The sequence below is a fragment of the Salvelinus alpinus genome, chromosome 2 (assembly GCF_045679555.1).
Source record: "Salvelinus alpinus chromosome 2, SLU_Salpinus.1, whole genome shotgun sequence".
Lineage (NCBI taxonomy): Eukaryota > Metazoa > Chordata > Actinopteri > Salmoniformes > Salmonidae > Salvelinus > Salvelinus alpinus.
Genome location: NC_092087.1, coordinates 78,011,235 through 78,027,496, shown reverse-complemented (window position 1 = coordinate 78,027,496; position 16,262 = coordinate 78,011,235). Strand labels below are relative to the sequence as shown.

At 50.1% G+C, this 16,262-nt stretch overlaps 1 protein-coding gene across 22 annotated transcripts in view; it reads left to right on the top strand.

Moving 5' to 3' along the window:
- nfixa (nuclear factor I/Xa) overlaps positions 1 to 16,262 on the top strand; it is a 163,759-nt gene that overhangs the window by 134,363 nt on the left and 13,134 nt on the right. For 14 of the 22 annotated variants that reach the window (XM_071389417.1, XM_071389427.1, XM_071389412.1 and 11 more), the window contains 4 exons: positions 1,540 to 1,667; positions 2,162 to 2,218; positions 3,312 to 3,386; positions 14,342 to 14,470. In XM_071389417.1, coding sequence (XP_071245518.1) covers positions 1,540 to 1,667; positions 2,162 to 2,218; positions 3,312 to 3,386; positions 14,342 to 14,470 — 389 coding nt within the window. The remainder of the gene's footprint in view (positions 1 to 1,539; positions 1,668 to 2,161; positions 2,219 to 3,311; positions 3,387 to 14,341; positions 14,471 to 16,262) is intronic. The other 8 variants (XM_071389432.1, XM_071389422.1, XM_071389418.1 and 5 more) reach the window with 3 other exon arrangements.

Genomic DNA, 16,262 nt, shown 5'->3' with positions numbered 1-16,262 from the left:
GACAGGAGCAGGGAGACAGTAGTAGGAGACAGGAGCAGGGAGACAGTAGTGGGAGACAGTAGTGGGAGACAGAAGTGGGAGACAGTAGCAGGGAAAGTAGTGGGAGACAGTAGCAGGGAAAGTAGTGGGAGACAGGAGCAGGGAGACAGTAGTGGAAGACAGGAGCAGGGAGACAGGAGCGGGAGACAGGAAGACAATAGTGGGAGACAGAAGTGGGAGACAGAAGTGGGAGACAGTAGCAGGGAAAGTAGTGGGAGACAGGAGCAGGGAGAGAGTAGTGGGAGACAGAAGTGGGAGACAGAAGTGGGAGACAGGAGCAGGGAGACAGCAGTGGGAGACAGGAGCAGGGAGAGAGTAGTGGGAGACAGGAGCAGGGAGACAGCAGTGGGAGACAGGAGCAGGGAGAGAGTAGTGGGAGACAGGAGCAGGGAGAGAGTAGTGGGAGACAGGAGCAGGGAAAGTAGTGGGAGACAGGAGCAGGGAGACAGTAGTGGGAGACAGGAGCAGGGAGACAGTAGTGGGAGACAGGAGCAGGGAGACAGTAGTAGGAGACAGGAGCAGGGAGACAGGAGCAGGGAGACAGGAGCAGGGAGACAGTAGTGGGAGACAGGAGCAGGGAGACAGTAGTGGGAGACAGGAGCAGGGAGACAGTAGTGGGAGACAGGAGCAGGGAGACAGGAGCAGGGAGACAGTAGTGGGAGACAGGAGCAGGGAGACAGTAGTGGGAGACAGGAGCAGGGAGACAGTAGTAGGAGACAGGAGCAGGGAGACAGTAGTGGGAGACAGGAGCAGGGAGACAGGAGCAGGGAGACAGTAGTGGGAGACAGGAGCAGGGAGACAGTAGTGGGAGACAGGAGCAGGGAGACAGTAGTGGGAGACAGTAGTGGGAGACAGGAGCAGGGAGACAGTAGTGGGAGACAGGAGCAGGGAGACAGTAGTGGGAGACAGGAGCAGGGAGACAGTAGTGGGAGACAGTAGTATGAGATAGGAGCAGGGAGACAGTAGTGGGAGACAGAAGTGGGAGACAGGAGCAGGGAGACAGTAGTGGGAGACAGGAGCAGGGAGACAGGAGCAGGGAGACAGTAGTGGGAGACAGGAGCAGGGAGACAGTAGTGGGAGACAGGAGCAGGGAGACAGTAGTGGGAGACAGGAGCAGGGAGACAGTAGTGGGAGACAGTAGTGGGAGACAGGAGCAGGGAGACAGTAGTGGGAGACAGGAGCAGGGAGACAGTAGTGGGAGACAGGAGCAGGGAGACAGGAGCAGGGAGACAGTAGTGGGAGACAGGAGCAGGGACACAGTAGTGGGAGACAGTAGTAGGAGACAGGAGCAGGGAGACAGTAGTGGGAGACAGAAGTGGAAGCAGAAATGTGTAGGGCTCATTCAGGGATCGAACTGGATTCCTGCCGCAGGGGAAGCAAGTGTTAACCATTCGACCAGACTCCGGTCCAATAGTGCACTACTTTAGACCAGGGCCCTAGTGTACTACATAGGGAATAGGGAGCCATTATTGACTCTTCTCTCCCTCTTCCTCTCCGCAGCTCTAACAAGAGGAAGTCGTTAGACGACAGTGAGCTGGAGAGCCCCACAGACGACGTCTTCTACCCCGGACGCTCCCCAGCCGCAGGCTCCTCCCAGTCCAGCGGCTGGCCCAACGACATGGATGCAGGTAGGACACTCCCCCTAGCCCCCAAACTCTACCTTTACCCTTATACCTGTACCCCGACCTCTGGACCATTCTTACCGAACTCTTCTCCCCAAACTCCCCACAACACACTGTTCTTCAAAACACCTAACTCAAAACACCCCTCCCCAAAACACCTCTTTCCTTCTCACTTGTCACTCACTGTTCCAAAATCCACACTGGCAAGATCATCCTCACTAGCATACCACTTAGAAAGCTTGCCCAACGCTTCATTCTAATTGGTGCGCTAGTGTGAATATTGGATAGGAGCCTGTCTCTTCTAAACTGATTTGAAACTGACTTCATAACTTTCCAGAACACCTCTTTGCTCCTGTCTCCATTTAAATTGATTCGAGACCAGAAGTGATATTCCACCTATTCATTAATACTAGTGGAGACCTTTCACACACTCTTGTCTCCCTAAGACTGATTTGAGACCAGAAGTGACTCCATAACCTCTTGTTCCCACCTGTAACCAGGTGGAGACCTTCATTCCCCATCCCCAAGCTCACACCATGTTGACCGGCACCTGATAAGTAAGCAACAATGCAGTACAGTAACCATGAACTAACTTTACCACAATGTTATCCATGTTCGATCACTACTTCAACTACTGTCTTAAAAATCTTAAGCTACCCCCCCTCTCTCTCTTTCTCTCTTTCTCTCTGCATCTCCCTCTCTCTCTCTCTCTCTCTCTCTCTCTCTTTCTCTCTCTCTGCCTCTCTCTCTCTTTCTCTATTTCTCTCTGCATCTCTCTCTCTCTCTCTCTCTCTTTCTCTCTCTCTGCCTCTTTTTCTCTCTCTCTTTTGCTCTCTTTCTCTCTCTCTCTCTCTGCCTCTGCCTCTCTCTCTCTGCCTCTCTCTCTTTCTCTCTGCATCTCTCTCTCGCTCTCTCTCTCTCTGCCTCTCTCTCTTTCTCTCTGCATCTCTCTCTCTCTCGCTCTCTCTCTCTCTGCCGCTCTCTCTTTCTCTCTGCATCTCTCTCTCTCTCTCTCTCTCTCTGCCTCTGCCTCTCTCTCTCTGCCTCTCTCTCTTTCTCTCTGCATCTCTCTCTCGCTCTCTCTCTCTGTCTCTCTCTCTGCCTCTGCCTCTCTCTTCCTCTCTCTCTCTCTTTCTCTCTCTCTGCCTCTCTCTCTTTCTCTCTGCATCTCTCTCTCTCTCGCTCTCTCTCTCTGCCTCTCTGCATCTCTCTCTCTCTCTTTCTCTCTGCCTCTGCCTCTCTCTCTCTGCCTCTCTCTCTTTTCTCTCTGCATCTCTCTCTCGCTCTCTCTCTCTTTCTCTCTCTCTGCCTCTGCCTCTCTCTTCCTCTCTCTCTCTCTTTCTCTCTCTCTGCCTCTGCCTCTTTCTCTCTGCATCTCTCTCTCGCTCTCTCTCTCTCTGCATCTCTCTTTCTCTCTCTCTCTCTCTCTGCCTCTCTCTATTGCTCTTTCTGTCTCTTCCCCCGACTCCCTCTCTCTCTTTGCCCTCCTCTCTCTGTCTTCCCCACCCCAAACTCTCTTTCTCCCTCCTTTCTCTGCCCCCTCTCTCTCTCTCACCCTCTCTCTTCCTCACCCTCTCTCTCCCTCTCGCTCTCTACCCTTCGTCTCTCTCTATATCTCTCATTGTTAACCCTCCCCTTCTCCACCTACAGTGCAGCACCATTTGGCCAGTGTGCAGGAGAGGAAGATAAAACATGAACACGATGGAGTGCAGTTTCCTTACCATGGTTAGAACACATTACACTCATATCCCCCTACTCTATATAACTAATATCCCCCTACTGTATATAACTCATATCACCCTACTGTATATAACTCATATCTCCCTACTGTTTATAACTCATATCCCCCTACTGTAAATAACACATATATCCCTACTGTTTATAACTCATATCCCCCTACTGTATGTAACTCATATCTCTCTACTGTAAATAACTCATATCACCCTACTGTATATAACTCATATCACCCTACTGTATATAACTCATATCCCCCTACTGTATATAACTCATATCTCCTTACTGTATATAACTCATATCCCCCTACTGTATATAACTCATATCTCCTTACTGTATATAACTCATATCACCCTACTGTATATAACTCATATCCCCCTACTGTATATAACTCATATCTCCTTACTGTATATAACTCATATCTGTTTTATATAATCTACCTGTTTAACTACATCATTCCTCTTTCAATATGTGTTATCTGTATAATTGTATACTTGTTCATAGGCGACACCAATTCAAACCTGCTCCACTTTTCAGCAGCACAAAACACATTGCACTCATATCTACCCACACTGTGTATAACTCAGTCATTACTCTTTCAATATGTGTACACTCAGTGTATATCTGTACATACACCAACTCACACCTTCTTTACTGTTATTTGTTACCACAGCTACTGTTCTTTCTCTCGCTCTCTCTCTCTCGCTCCCTCTTTCTGTCTCTCTCTCTCTTTCTCTCTCTCTCTCTCTCTCTCTGTATCTCTCTATGTCTCTTTCCCTGCCTCTCTCTCTCCCCATCTCTCTCTCCCTTTCTCCCTCCATCCCCTTTCTCTAATTGAAAACATGTGCAGCAGTAGAAACCCTAGGGAGAGAGAGGGAGGGAGAGAGGTTCTGTGCTAGGCCCTATGGTTTGCTCAGACCTGCTCCAGTTAGCTGAGCTGTGAATTTAATTAACACTCACACACACACACACACACACACACACACACACACACACACACACACACACACACACACACACACACACACACACACACACACACACACACACACACACACACACACACATGCTGTCTGCCTTAAGGCTTCCGCATGCTTCAGTTCGGCTGGCACCGAGCTGAACTTGGCTCGGGGAACCAAACGAGTGTGCTTGCATACCTTAAAAGACCTTCGCTTGAAAAATAAAAAGCGGCAATTGTACTGTTTGTCCATCTTGAGGCGCCGTAAGATAACTCAAGAAATCTGTCATACATTTTTTTGGTTTTGCAGAGGAGAGCTTAGTCGCGCAATTTTACATCTAACTAAGATGTTTGGTACAGTATTTCTCAAGTGGAAAATGTGCATGAAAATGAGTTGTCTATCGTTGAATGACAACAAAGCACTGAAGCGAGTAGTGCGTAAAAATTGTCTGTCCTCGGTTGCAACACTCACTACCAAGTTCTAAACTGCCTCTGGAAGCAACGTCAGCACAATAACTGTTTCTTTGGGAGCTTCATGAAATGGGTTTCCATGGCCGAGCAGCCGTACACAAGCCTAAGATCACCATGCGCATTGCCAAGTGTCGGCTGGAGTGGACTCAGGAGAAGTGGAAACGCGTTCTCTGGAGTGATGAATCACGCTTCACCATCTGGCAGTCCGACGGACGAATCTGGGTTTGGCGGATGCCAGGAGAAAGCTACCTGCCCGAATGCATAGTGCCAACTGTAAAGTTTGGTGGAAGAGGAATAATGGTCTGGGGCTGTTTTTAACGCTACAACATACAATGACATTCTAGACAGTTCTGTGCTTCCAACTTTGTGCCAACAGTTTAGGGAAGGCCCTTTCCTGTTTCAGCATGACAGTGCCCAAAGCGAGGTCCATACAGAAATGGTTTGTCGAGATCGGTGTGGAAGAACTTAACTGACCTGCACAGAGCCCTGACCTCAACCCCATTAAATACTTTTGGGATGAATTGGAACGCCGACTACGAGCCAGGCCTAATCGCCCAACATCAGTACCTGACTCACTAATGCTCTTGTGGTTGAATGGAAGCAAGTCCCCGCAGCAATGTTCCAACATCTAGTGGAAAGCATTCCCAGAAGAGTGGAGTCTGTTATAACAGCAAAGGGGGGACCAACTCCATATTAATGCCCATGATTTTGGAATGAGATGTTAGAAGAGCAGGTGTCCACATACTTTTGTTCATATACTGTAGTGTATGTGTAACTTATCTGAGTGGCGCAGCGGTCTAAGGCACTGCATCTCAGTGCTAGAGGCGTGCGTCACTACAGACCCTAGTTCGATTCCAGGCTGTATCACAACCGGCCCTGATTGGGAGTCCCATAGGGTGGCGCACAATTGGCCCAGCGTCGTCCAGGTTTGGCCGGGGTAGGCCGTCATTGTAAATAAGAATTTGTTCTTAACTGACTTGCCTAGTTAAATAAAGGTTAAAAACAATAAAAATGGTCTCTGGACAAAAGTAGTAAACTACATAGGGAATAGGCTGGATGCAGCCCTGCAAGTCCCTCTCGCCAATTAATTTAACCAAATGTAGAAACCCAAATGAATTACAAATGTGAGGCATTTGTGTATTTAGTATGTAATGTGTTGAGAGAGAGCTGTCGACTTTAGAGATGTAGGTGGTCGTGTGTCCTTTTCTGAGGGATTGAGGGAAGGAGAAAGAGAGATGGAGAGATAGAAGGTGATCAGTTCTACTGTCTGGCAGATGAAATGAGATTTAGAATGGGAGATGGTAAGGTGTCCAATCAAAAACGCTACTTTTGAACACTGGGTAAAATAATATGTTAATTGTGTAGATACTCTGCTAAGATAACCAATGGTCCAAACCTCGTGTCTCTCATAATCCGTTAAAAATGTATCTGAGTTTTTACCCTTGTAGGAGGGTCAAAATTAGGCCAGGGGGGAAAAGTGCTCATAAATCAGGACAACAACATGTCGTCAGCTAGGCTGGATGCTGTGCGAAAATGAAGAATACCGGACAGGCTTACCAATGAACTCCTCATCTTTCTTCTCAAATCCTGAGGACATAAAACAATATACAGGTAAGATGGGTATCAATGGATATCAATTTTGAGACATGACATGATTTCATATTTTAGTATACAATGTTCATATTAATGCGAAGTTCCTGTTCTTTTTCGAAGATTTCTCACAAAAACAAGTGTATCTTTGTGAAATGTCACCGGAGTACTGAGCGTAACGAAAGCTTTTTTATTTTCAAAACCTTGAACATTTAATTCAGCTCTTTGCGACTCGTGGAAACAACTTGAGAGACGACCACCACGAAATGTGAAACGTTTTCGGCGATAACGCTGCACTGCTCTGTCAACAGAGTTCGCTGCTTATTATGGGATGTATTAGGGTACGACATCTGACTTTTAGGATATGATGTTAATGATGTGATAGAGAAAGACCCCACTGAACGATTCAGAACATGAAGAATCAAATTGGTCTTGGTAAAATGTACTTTATAACACAAGGAAGTGAAATATCAACACCAAAGCGACACTCTACGGTGTGTGTGGTTTTCTGGAGGGTTCCACCTGCTACAGGCAAACCACAGCTGGGAGTTCCTATCCAGGTGGGGGGTAGGAAAACAAGCAACCACACACAAACAAACGGGACCATGTAAAAATAATCAAAAACACACAGGTGCCTGCAGCACACATCACCATAGCCAACCCCGTATTCTACTCCCTCCATAGCCAATTGAGCACACACATGCAGAGACAGACAGACAGACAGACAGACAGACAGATCTAGTATGTACAGTAGATGTCGCAAGCAGCCTTGCTACACACACACACACACACACACACACACACACACACACACACACACACACACACACACACACACACACACACACACACACACACACACACACACACACACACACACACACACACACACACACAAGCTCTAGTCCCAGATGGTGCTTCTGTGTGTGTGTGTGTGTGTGTGTGTGTGTGTGTGTGTGTGTGTGTGTGTGTGTGTGTGTGTGTGTGTGTGTGTGTGTGTGTGTGTGTGTGTGTGTGTGTGTGCGTGCGTGCGTGCGTGCGTGCGTGCGTGCGTGCGTGCGTGCGTGCGTGCGTGCGTGCGTGCGTGCGTGCGTGCGTGCGTGCGTGCGTGCGTGCGTGCGTGCGTGCGTGCGTGCGTGCGTGCGTGCGTGCGTGCGTGCGTGCGTGCGTGCGTGCGTGCGTGCGTGCGTGTGTGTGTGTGTGTATGTGTGTGTGTGTGGCCTTGGGAGTAGCAAGGCTGCTGGCGACATCTGCTCCACAGGGGCTGGAGGGAGAGTGAAGTGTGTGTGTGTCTCGGGGCGCTGGGGGTTAGAAATAACCATGATTTCAAATGAGTTCCAAATGATTCTGAAATGTTTAAGACCACTAGAGATTTGCAAGGGGCCTCTGCTGCTTCTAATATGAGTTAGTTAGAGCCTTTGATGGTCTTCTACACTACAGGGTGCGTCCCAAATAGCACCCTATTCCCTATACAGTGCGCTACTTTTGACAAAACACTATATAGGGAATAGGGTGCCATTTGGGACGCAACCTCTGTTTAGTCTGGACAAGGGAATTCCTTCTGGTTTCCCTTTTACTGCTTTAAGCCAATGCGTGTGTGTGTGTGTGCGCATGTGTGCGCGTACGTGCGTATGAGCGTGTGTATGAGCGTGTGGGTACATACGTGCTCGTGTGTTTGTGCGAGCAAGAGACTGTGTTTTGAAGGCACATCTGGTGGCAGGCCTGTTAGTGTAGAGAGGCAGAGAGGTCAACAGGAGCACTTGATTGGTTGCCAGTCCACTGCTGTGGTCTGCCAGGAGGAGAGAGGACAGTGTAGTGAGACACACACACACAGCCAGAGTAGATACATAACATGGGTCTCGTCTCTGTTATAGTGGGGGAAGCCACTGGATGAAATCCTCTGTCAGTTTGTCCCTCTGTGCTCGTATATAGTGGGGCATACACTGAGTGTACAAAACATTAAGAACACCTTCCTAATATTGAGTTGCACCCCCACCACCACCTTTACCCTCAGCCTCAATTCACTGGGGCCGGAACCTTTGCACAAGGATGCTGGCCCATGTTGACTCCAATGCTTCCCTCAGTTGAGTCAAGTTGGCTGGATGTCCTGTGGGTGGTGGACCATTGATACACACATTAAACTGTTGAGAGTGAAAAACCCAGCAGCGTTTCAGTTCTAGACACACTCAAACCGGCGCCCCTGGCAACTACTACAACTAGTAACCGCTGGTGTCAGACGTCACAGTAACCGTTGGTGTCAGACATCACAGTAACCGTGTCAGCGGTGGGATCAGGCATGGTTCTCCACCTCTCTTCCATGGCTCCAATTAGTCTGACAGCTACAATACACCCGCTCTAGCCCTCTAGCCCCCTTGCCTCCTAGCCACATAACCTCCTGGCCCCCAAGCATCCTATCCCCCAAGCATCCTATCCCCCAAGCCTCCTGTCCCCCTAGCCTCCTGTCCCCCTAGCCTCCTATCCCCCTAGCCTCCTAGCCCCCTAGCCTCCTAGCCCCCAAGCCTCCTATTCCCCTAGCCTCCTGTCCCCCTAGCCTCCTAGCCCCCTAGCCTCCTATCCCCCTAGCCTCCTAGCCCCCTAGCCTCCTATCCCCCTAGCCTCCTGTCCCCCAAGCCTCCTATCCCCCTAGCCTCCTAGCCCCCTAGCCTCCTAGCCCCCTAGCCTCCTATCCCCCTAGCCTCCTAGCCCCCTAGCCTCCTGTCCCCCTAGCCTCCTGTCCCCCTAGCCTCCTAGCCCCCAAGCCTCCTGGCCCCCAAGCCTCCTATCCCCCAAGCCTCCTGTCCCCCAAGCCTCCTAGCCCCCAAGCCTCCTGGCCCCCAAGCCTCCTATCCCCCTAGCCTCCTGGCCCCCAAGCCTCCTATCCCCCTAGCCTCCTAGCCCCCAAGCCTCCTATCCCCCTAGCCTCCTAGCCCCCAAGCCTCCTGTCCCCCAAGCCTCCTGTCCCCCTAGCCTCCTGTCCCCCTAGCCTCCTGTCCCCCAAGCCTCCTATCCCCCTAGCCTCCTAGCCCCCTAGCCTCCTAGCCCCCTAGCCTCCTAGCCCCCAAGCCTCCTATTCCCCTAGCCTCCTGTCCCCCTAGCCTCCTGTCCCCCTAGCCTCCTAGCCCCCTAGCCTCCTAGCCCCCAAGCCTCCTATCCCCCTAGCCTCCTATCCCCCAAGCCTCCTATCCCCCAAGCCTCCTAGCCCCCTAGCCTCCTAGCCCCCTAGCCTCCTATCCCCCAAGCATCCTATCCCCCAAGCCTCCTAGCCCCCTAGCCTCCTAGCCCCCAAGCCTCCTATCCCCCAAGCCTCCTAGCCCCCTAGCCTCCTAGCCCCCTAGCCTCCTATCCCCCAAGCATCCTATCCCCCAAGCCTCCTAGCCCCCTAGCCTCCTAGCCCCCAAGCCTCCTATCCCCCAAGCCTCCTAGCCCCCTAGCCTCCTAGCCCCCTAGCCTCCTATCCCCCAAGCCTCCTATCCCCCTAGCCTCCTATCCCCCTAGCCTCCTGTTCCCCTAGCCTCCTGTCCCCCTAGCCTCCTAGCCCCCAAGCCTCCTGGCCCCCAAGCCTCCTATCCCCCTAGCCTCCTAGCCCCCAAGCCTCCTATCCCCCAAGCCTCCTAGCCCCCTAGCCTCCTAGCCCCCTAGCCTCCTATCCCCCAAGCCTCCTATCCCCCTAGCCTCCTATCCCCCAAGCCTCCTGTCCCCCTAGCCTCCTAGCCCCCAAGCCTCCTGGCCCCCAAGCCTCCTATCCCCCTAGCCTCCTATCCCCCAAGCCTCCTATCCCCCTAGCCTCCTATCCCCCAAGCCTCCTATCCCCCAAGCCTCCTATCCCCCTAGCCTCCTATCCCCCAAGCCTCCTATCCCCCAAGCCTCCTAGCCCCCTAGCCTCCTAGCCCCCTAGCCTCCTATCCCCCAAGCATCCTATCCCCCAAGCCTCCTAGCCCCCTAGCCTCCTAGCCCCCAAGCCTCCTAGCCCCCTAGCCTCCTAGCCCCCTAGCCTCCTATCCCCCAAGCATCCTATCCCCCAAGCCTCCTAGCCCCCTAGCCTCCTAGCCCCCAAGCCTCCTATCCCCCAAGCCTCCTAGCCCCCTAGCCTCCTAGCCCCCTAGCCTCCTATCCCCCTAGCCTCCTAGCCCCCAAGCCTCCTATCCCCCTAGCCTCCTAGCCCCCAAGCCTCCTATTCCCCTAGCCTCCTATCCCCCTAGCCTCCTATCCCCCAAGCCTCCTGTCCCCCTAGCCTCCTATCCCCCAAGCCTCCTAGCCCCCTAGCCTCCTATCCCCCAAGCCTCCTATCCCCCTAGCCTCCTATCCCCCAAGCCTCCTGTCCCCCTAGCCTCCTATCCCCCTAGCCTCCTGTCCCCCTAGCCTCCTATCCCCCTAGCCTCCTATCCCCCTAGCCTCCTGTCCCCCTAGCCTCCTGTCCCCCTAGCCTCCTATCCCCCTAGCCTCCTATCCCCCAAGCCTCCTGTCCCCCTAGCCTCCTATCCCCCAAGCCTCCTATCCCCCAAGCCTCCTAGCCCCCAAGCCTCCTATCCCCCTAGCCTCCTGTCCCCCTAGCCTCCTATCCCCCTAGCCTCCTATCCCCCAAGCCTCCTGTCCCCCTAGCCTCCTAGCCCCCAAGCCTCCTATCCCCCAAACCTCCTGTCCCCTAGCCTCCTATCCCCCAAGCCTCCTATCCCCCTAGCCTCCTAGCCCCCAAGCCTCCTATCCCCCAAACCTCCTGTCCCCTAGCCTCCTATCCCCCAAACATCCTATCCCCCTAGCCTCCTATCCCCCAAGCCTCCTATCCCCCAAGCCTCCTAGCCCCCTAGCCTCCTAGCCCCCTAGCCTCCTATCCCCCAAGCCTCCTAGCCCCCTAGCCTCCTAGCCTTGGTTATAAATGAAACTCACACACACACTATACCCACTAGATCCTAGCCCTGGTTAACTAAAAATGAAATATGTCTGTTAAAGACATAAATTCACACATATTAGTCACTCCCTCCCTCCCACCTGCTGCAGACTTAACTCTTTCACACTGTTTTGTTTACACACCCCCACACTGCAATCTATCTCCATAGACTTTCACACATACCCAGCTGGAACCGGAAGAATTGTGGTTGAATGGGATTTTAATGTCAGGACCACAGAAATAGACCACAAAGTTTGGAAACAAATATTGTCTGTTAGGATTAATATGAAAATGACTAAAAATAGTATGTAAAGGTCCTGGGTCTGAATGTTAAAGTGAATGTGAGTTTGTGGTAATCGGTGAGTGTTTGTGGTAATCAGTGAGTGTGTGTGGTAATCAGTGAGTGTTTGTGGTAATCTGTGAGTGTTTGTGGTAATCAGAGAGTGTTTGTGGTAATCAGTGAGTGTTTGTGGTAATCGGTGATGGTGTGAGTGTTTGTGGTAATCGGTGAGTGTTTGTGGTAATCGGTGATGGTGTGAGTGTTTGTGGTAATCGGTGAGTGTTTGCGTGCGTGTGGTAATCGGTGAGTGTGTGAGTGTTTGTGGTAATCAGTGAGTGTTTGTGGTAATCGGTGAGTGTGTGTGGTAATCAGTGAGTGTTTGTGGTAATCGGTGAGTGTGTGAGTGTTTGTGGTAATCAGTGAGTGTGTGTGGTAATCGGTGAGTGTGTGAGTGTTTGTGGTAATCGGTGAGTGTGTGAGTGTTTGTGGTCATCGGTGAGTGTGTGAGTGTGTCTGCTAATCGGTGAGTGTTTGTGGTAATCGGTGAGTGTGTGAGTGTTTGTGGTGATCGGTGAGTGTGTGTGGTAATCAGTGAGTGTGTGAGTGTTTGTGGTGAGCGGTGAGTGTGTGAGTGTTTGTTGTAATCGGTGAGTGTTTGGTGATCGGTGAGTGTGTGAGTGTTTGTGGTGATCGGTGAGTGTGTGAGTGTTTGTGGTAATCGGTGAGTGTGTGAGTGTTTGTGGTGATCGGTGAGTGTGTGAGTGTTTGTGGTAATCGGTGAGTGTGTGAGTGTTTGTGCTAATCGGTGAGTGTGTGAGTGTTTGTGGTAATCGGTGAGTGTGTGAGTGTTTGGTAATCGGTGAGTGTGTGAGTGTTTGTGGTGATCGGTGAGTGTGTGAGTGTTTGTGGTAATCGGTGAGTGTGTGAGTGTTTGGTAATCGGTGAGTGTGAGTGTTTGTGGTGATCGGTGAGTGTGTGAGTGTTTGTGGTAATCGGTGAGTGTGTGAGTGTTTGTGGTAATCGGTGAGTGTGTGTGGTAATCAGTGAGTGTGTGAGTGTTTGTGGTGAGCGGTGAGTGTGTGAGTGTTTGTGGTAATCGGTGAGTGTTTGGTAATCGGTGAGTGTGTGAGTGTTTGTGGTGATCGGTGAGTGTGTGAGTGTTTGTGGTAATCGGTAAGTGTGTGAGTGTTTGTGGTAATCGGTGAGTGTGTAGTAATCGGTGAGTGTGTGAGTATTTGTGGTAATCGGTGAGTGTGTGAGTGTTTGTGGTGATCGGTGAGTGTGTGAGTGTTTGTGGTAATCGGTAAGTGTGTGAGTGTTTGTGGTAATCGGTGAGTGTGTAGTAATCGGTGAGTGTGTGAGTATCTGTGGTAATCGGTGAATGTTTGGTAATCGGTAAGTGTGTGAGTGTTTGTGGTAATCGGTGAGTGTGTAGTAATCGGTGAGTGTGTGAGTATTTGTGGTAATCGGTGAGTGTGTGAGGGTTGTCGTGTGTGTGTGTGAGTGTTTGTGGTAATCGGTGAGTGTGTGAGGGTTGTCGTGTGTGAGTATTTGTGGTAATCGGTGAGTGTGTGAGGGTTGTCGTGTGTGTGTGGTAATCGGTGAGTGTGTGAGTGTTTGTGGTAATCGGTGAGTGTGTGAGGGTTGTCGTGTATGTGTATGTGAGTATTTGTGGTAATCGGTGAGTGTGTGAGGGTTGTCGTGTGTGTGTATGTGAGTATTTGTGGTAATCGGTGAGTGTGTGAGGGTTGTCGTGTGTGTGTATGTGAGTATTTGTGGTAATCGGTGAGTGTGTGAGGGTTGTCGTGTGTGTGTATGTGAGTATTTGTGGTAATCGGTGAGTGTGTGAGGGTTGTCGTGTGTGTGTATGTGAGTGAGTGTGTGAGGGTTGTCGTGTGTGTGTATGTGAGTATTTGTGGTAATCGGTGAGTGTGTGAGGGTTGTCGTGTGTGTGTAGTAATCGGTGAGTGTGTGAGGGTTGTCGTGTGTGTATGTGAGTGAGTGTGAGATGAAGATAATGAACCATGTTTAACCATCTTATGACATGTCCATCTCAGACATTCCTAGAAAGGAAAAGAAACAAAACGAAAAATACTGCTACATTTTCACAGGTTCCACTCTGACATCACTCACTCTCTCCTTCCTTCACTCACATTCTCCCACGCTTTTCTCGCCTCTCTCCCTTCATCCCTCCCTCTCTCCATTCCGTCTGCTTGTCTTTCTCACTGAGCAGCTGCAGGCTCTATACTGTAGTTTATATACAGTGTTTCTATTTTGAATGGAGCTTCATATAGCTCATGGTAGGCTGTGGAGCTTTGGAAAGAGGAGAATATTCAGCCAATCTTGGAAGACAATGGATGTAGATTTAAAAATGCTTGTAATTACTGCCTTGATTCAACCCTACATCAAACCTTCCCCCACCCTGACCACCCCGAAGCCACAACTTCAACCCTCCCATTATATTTTTTGAGGGCACTGTTTATACTGAGAATTCTGCAAGTCCTGAGCCTGCCAGCCTGGGATTGGTTAGGAGAACGGCCAATATCCAACAGGACTCAAAACAATGCACTGTCATCAGCCAATCAAAGTGCTTTAAAACCAATCAATCAAAGAATAACAATTTTCTAATCATGAATTCCCTTTTACATGTTTTGATTTAAGTGTAGCAGCCAGTCCAAAACATTGTACATTAAACCCAACTCCTCTTCTCCCACATTTTCATATTATTTTTTATATTGATCCCATTTATTTGTTGTTGCCAGGACTGTCCTCGCCTGGTTCTCTTAAGAAGCCGGGGAAGTTTGATTTCAACGCCCTGTCGCCCCAGACGAGGTCCCCCCGCATGACGTTCACACACCACCCGCTGCCCGTGCTGGCAGGAGTGAGACCAGGTGAGCCCCAGACCCAACCCCTAAAGTCCCTCACCACCCTTATAGAGAAAGAGAGGGAGGGAGAGAGAGAGAGAGAGACGGTTGATAGATGGCGTTCACACACAACACGATGGCAGGGGTGAGTCCAGGTGAGACCAAGCCCTGCCCCCAGACTCAACCCCCTTATAGATATACAGATCTCTAGACCCCACCCCCTTATAGATATACAGATATTTAGACCCCACCCCCTTATAGATATACAGATATTTAGACCACACCCCCTTATAGATATACAGATATTTAGATCCCACCCCCTTATAGATATACAGATCTCTAGACCCCACCCCCTTATAGATATACAGATATTTAGACCCCACCCACTTATAGATATACAGATCTCTAGACCCCACCCCCTTATAGATATACAGATCTCTAGACCCCACCCCCCTATAGATATACAGATATTTAGACCCCACCCCCTTATAGATATACAGATCTCTAGACCCCACCCTCTTATAGATATACAGATATTTAGACCCCACCCCCTTATAGATATACATATATTTAGACCCCACCCCCTTATAGATATACAGATCTCCAGACCCCACCCCCTTATAGATATACAGATCTCTAGACCCCCCCCCCCTTATAGATATGCAGATCTCCAGATCCCACCCCCTTATAGATATACAGATCTCTAGACCCCACCCCCTTATAGATATACAGATCTCTAGACCCCACCCCCTTATAGATATACAGATCTCTAGACCCCACCCCCTTATAGATATACAGCTCTCCAGACCCCACCCCTTATAGATATACAGATCTCCAGACCCCACCCCCTTATAGATATACAGATCTCTAGACCCCACCCCCTTATAGATATACAGATCTCTAGACCCCACCCCCTTATAGATATACAGATCTCCAGACCCCACCCCCTTATAGATATACAGATCTCTAGACCCCACCCCCTTATAGATATACAGATCTCTAGACCCCACCCCCTTATAGATATACAGATCTCTAGACCCCACCCCCTTATAGATATACAGATCTCTAGACCCCACCCCCTTATAGATATACAGATCTCTAGACCCCACCCCCTTATAGATATACAGATCTCTAGACCCCACCCCCTTATAGATATACAGATCTCTAGACCCCACCCCCTTATAGATATACAGATCTCCAGACCCCACCCCCTTATAGATATACAGATCTCTAGACCCCACCCCCTTATAGATATACAGATCTCTAGACCCCACCCCCTTATAGATATACAGATCTCTAGACCCCACCCCCTTATAGATATACAGATCTCTAGACCCCACCCCCTTATAGATATACAGATATTTAGACCCCACCCCCTTATATATATACAGATCTCCAGACCCCACCCCCTTATAGATATACAGCTCTCCAGACCCCACCCCCTTATAGATATACAGATCTCTAGACCCCACCCCCTTATAGATATACAGATCTCTAGACCCCACCCCCTTATAGATATACAGATCTCTAGACCCCACCCCCTTATAGATATACAGATCTCTAGACCCCACCCCCTTATAGATATACAGATCTCTAGACCCCACCCCCTTATAGATATACAGATCTCTAGACCCCACCCCCTTATAGATATACAGATCTCTAGACCCCACCCCCTTATAGATATACAGATCTCTAGACCCCACCCCCTTATAGATATACAGATATTTAGACCCCACCCCCTTATAGATATACAGATCTCTAGACCCCACCCCCTTATAGATATACAGATCTCTAGACCCCACCCCCTTATAGATATACA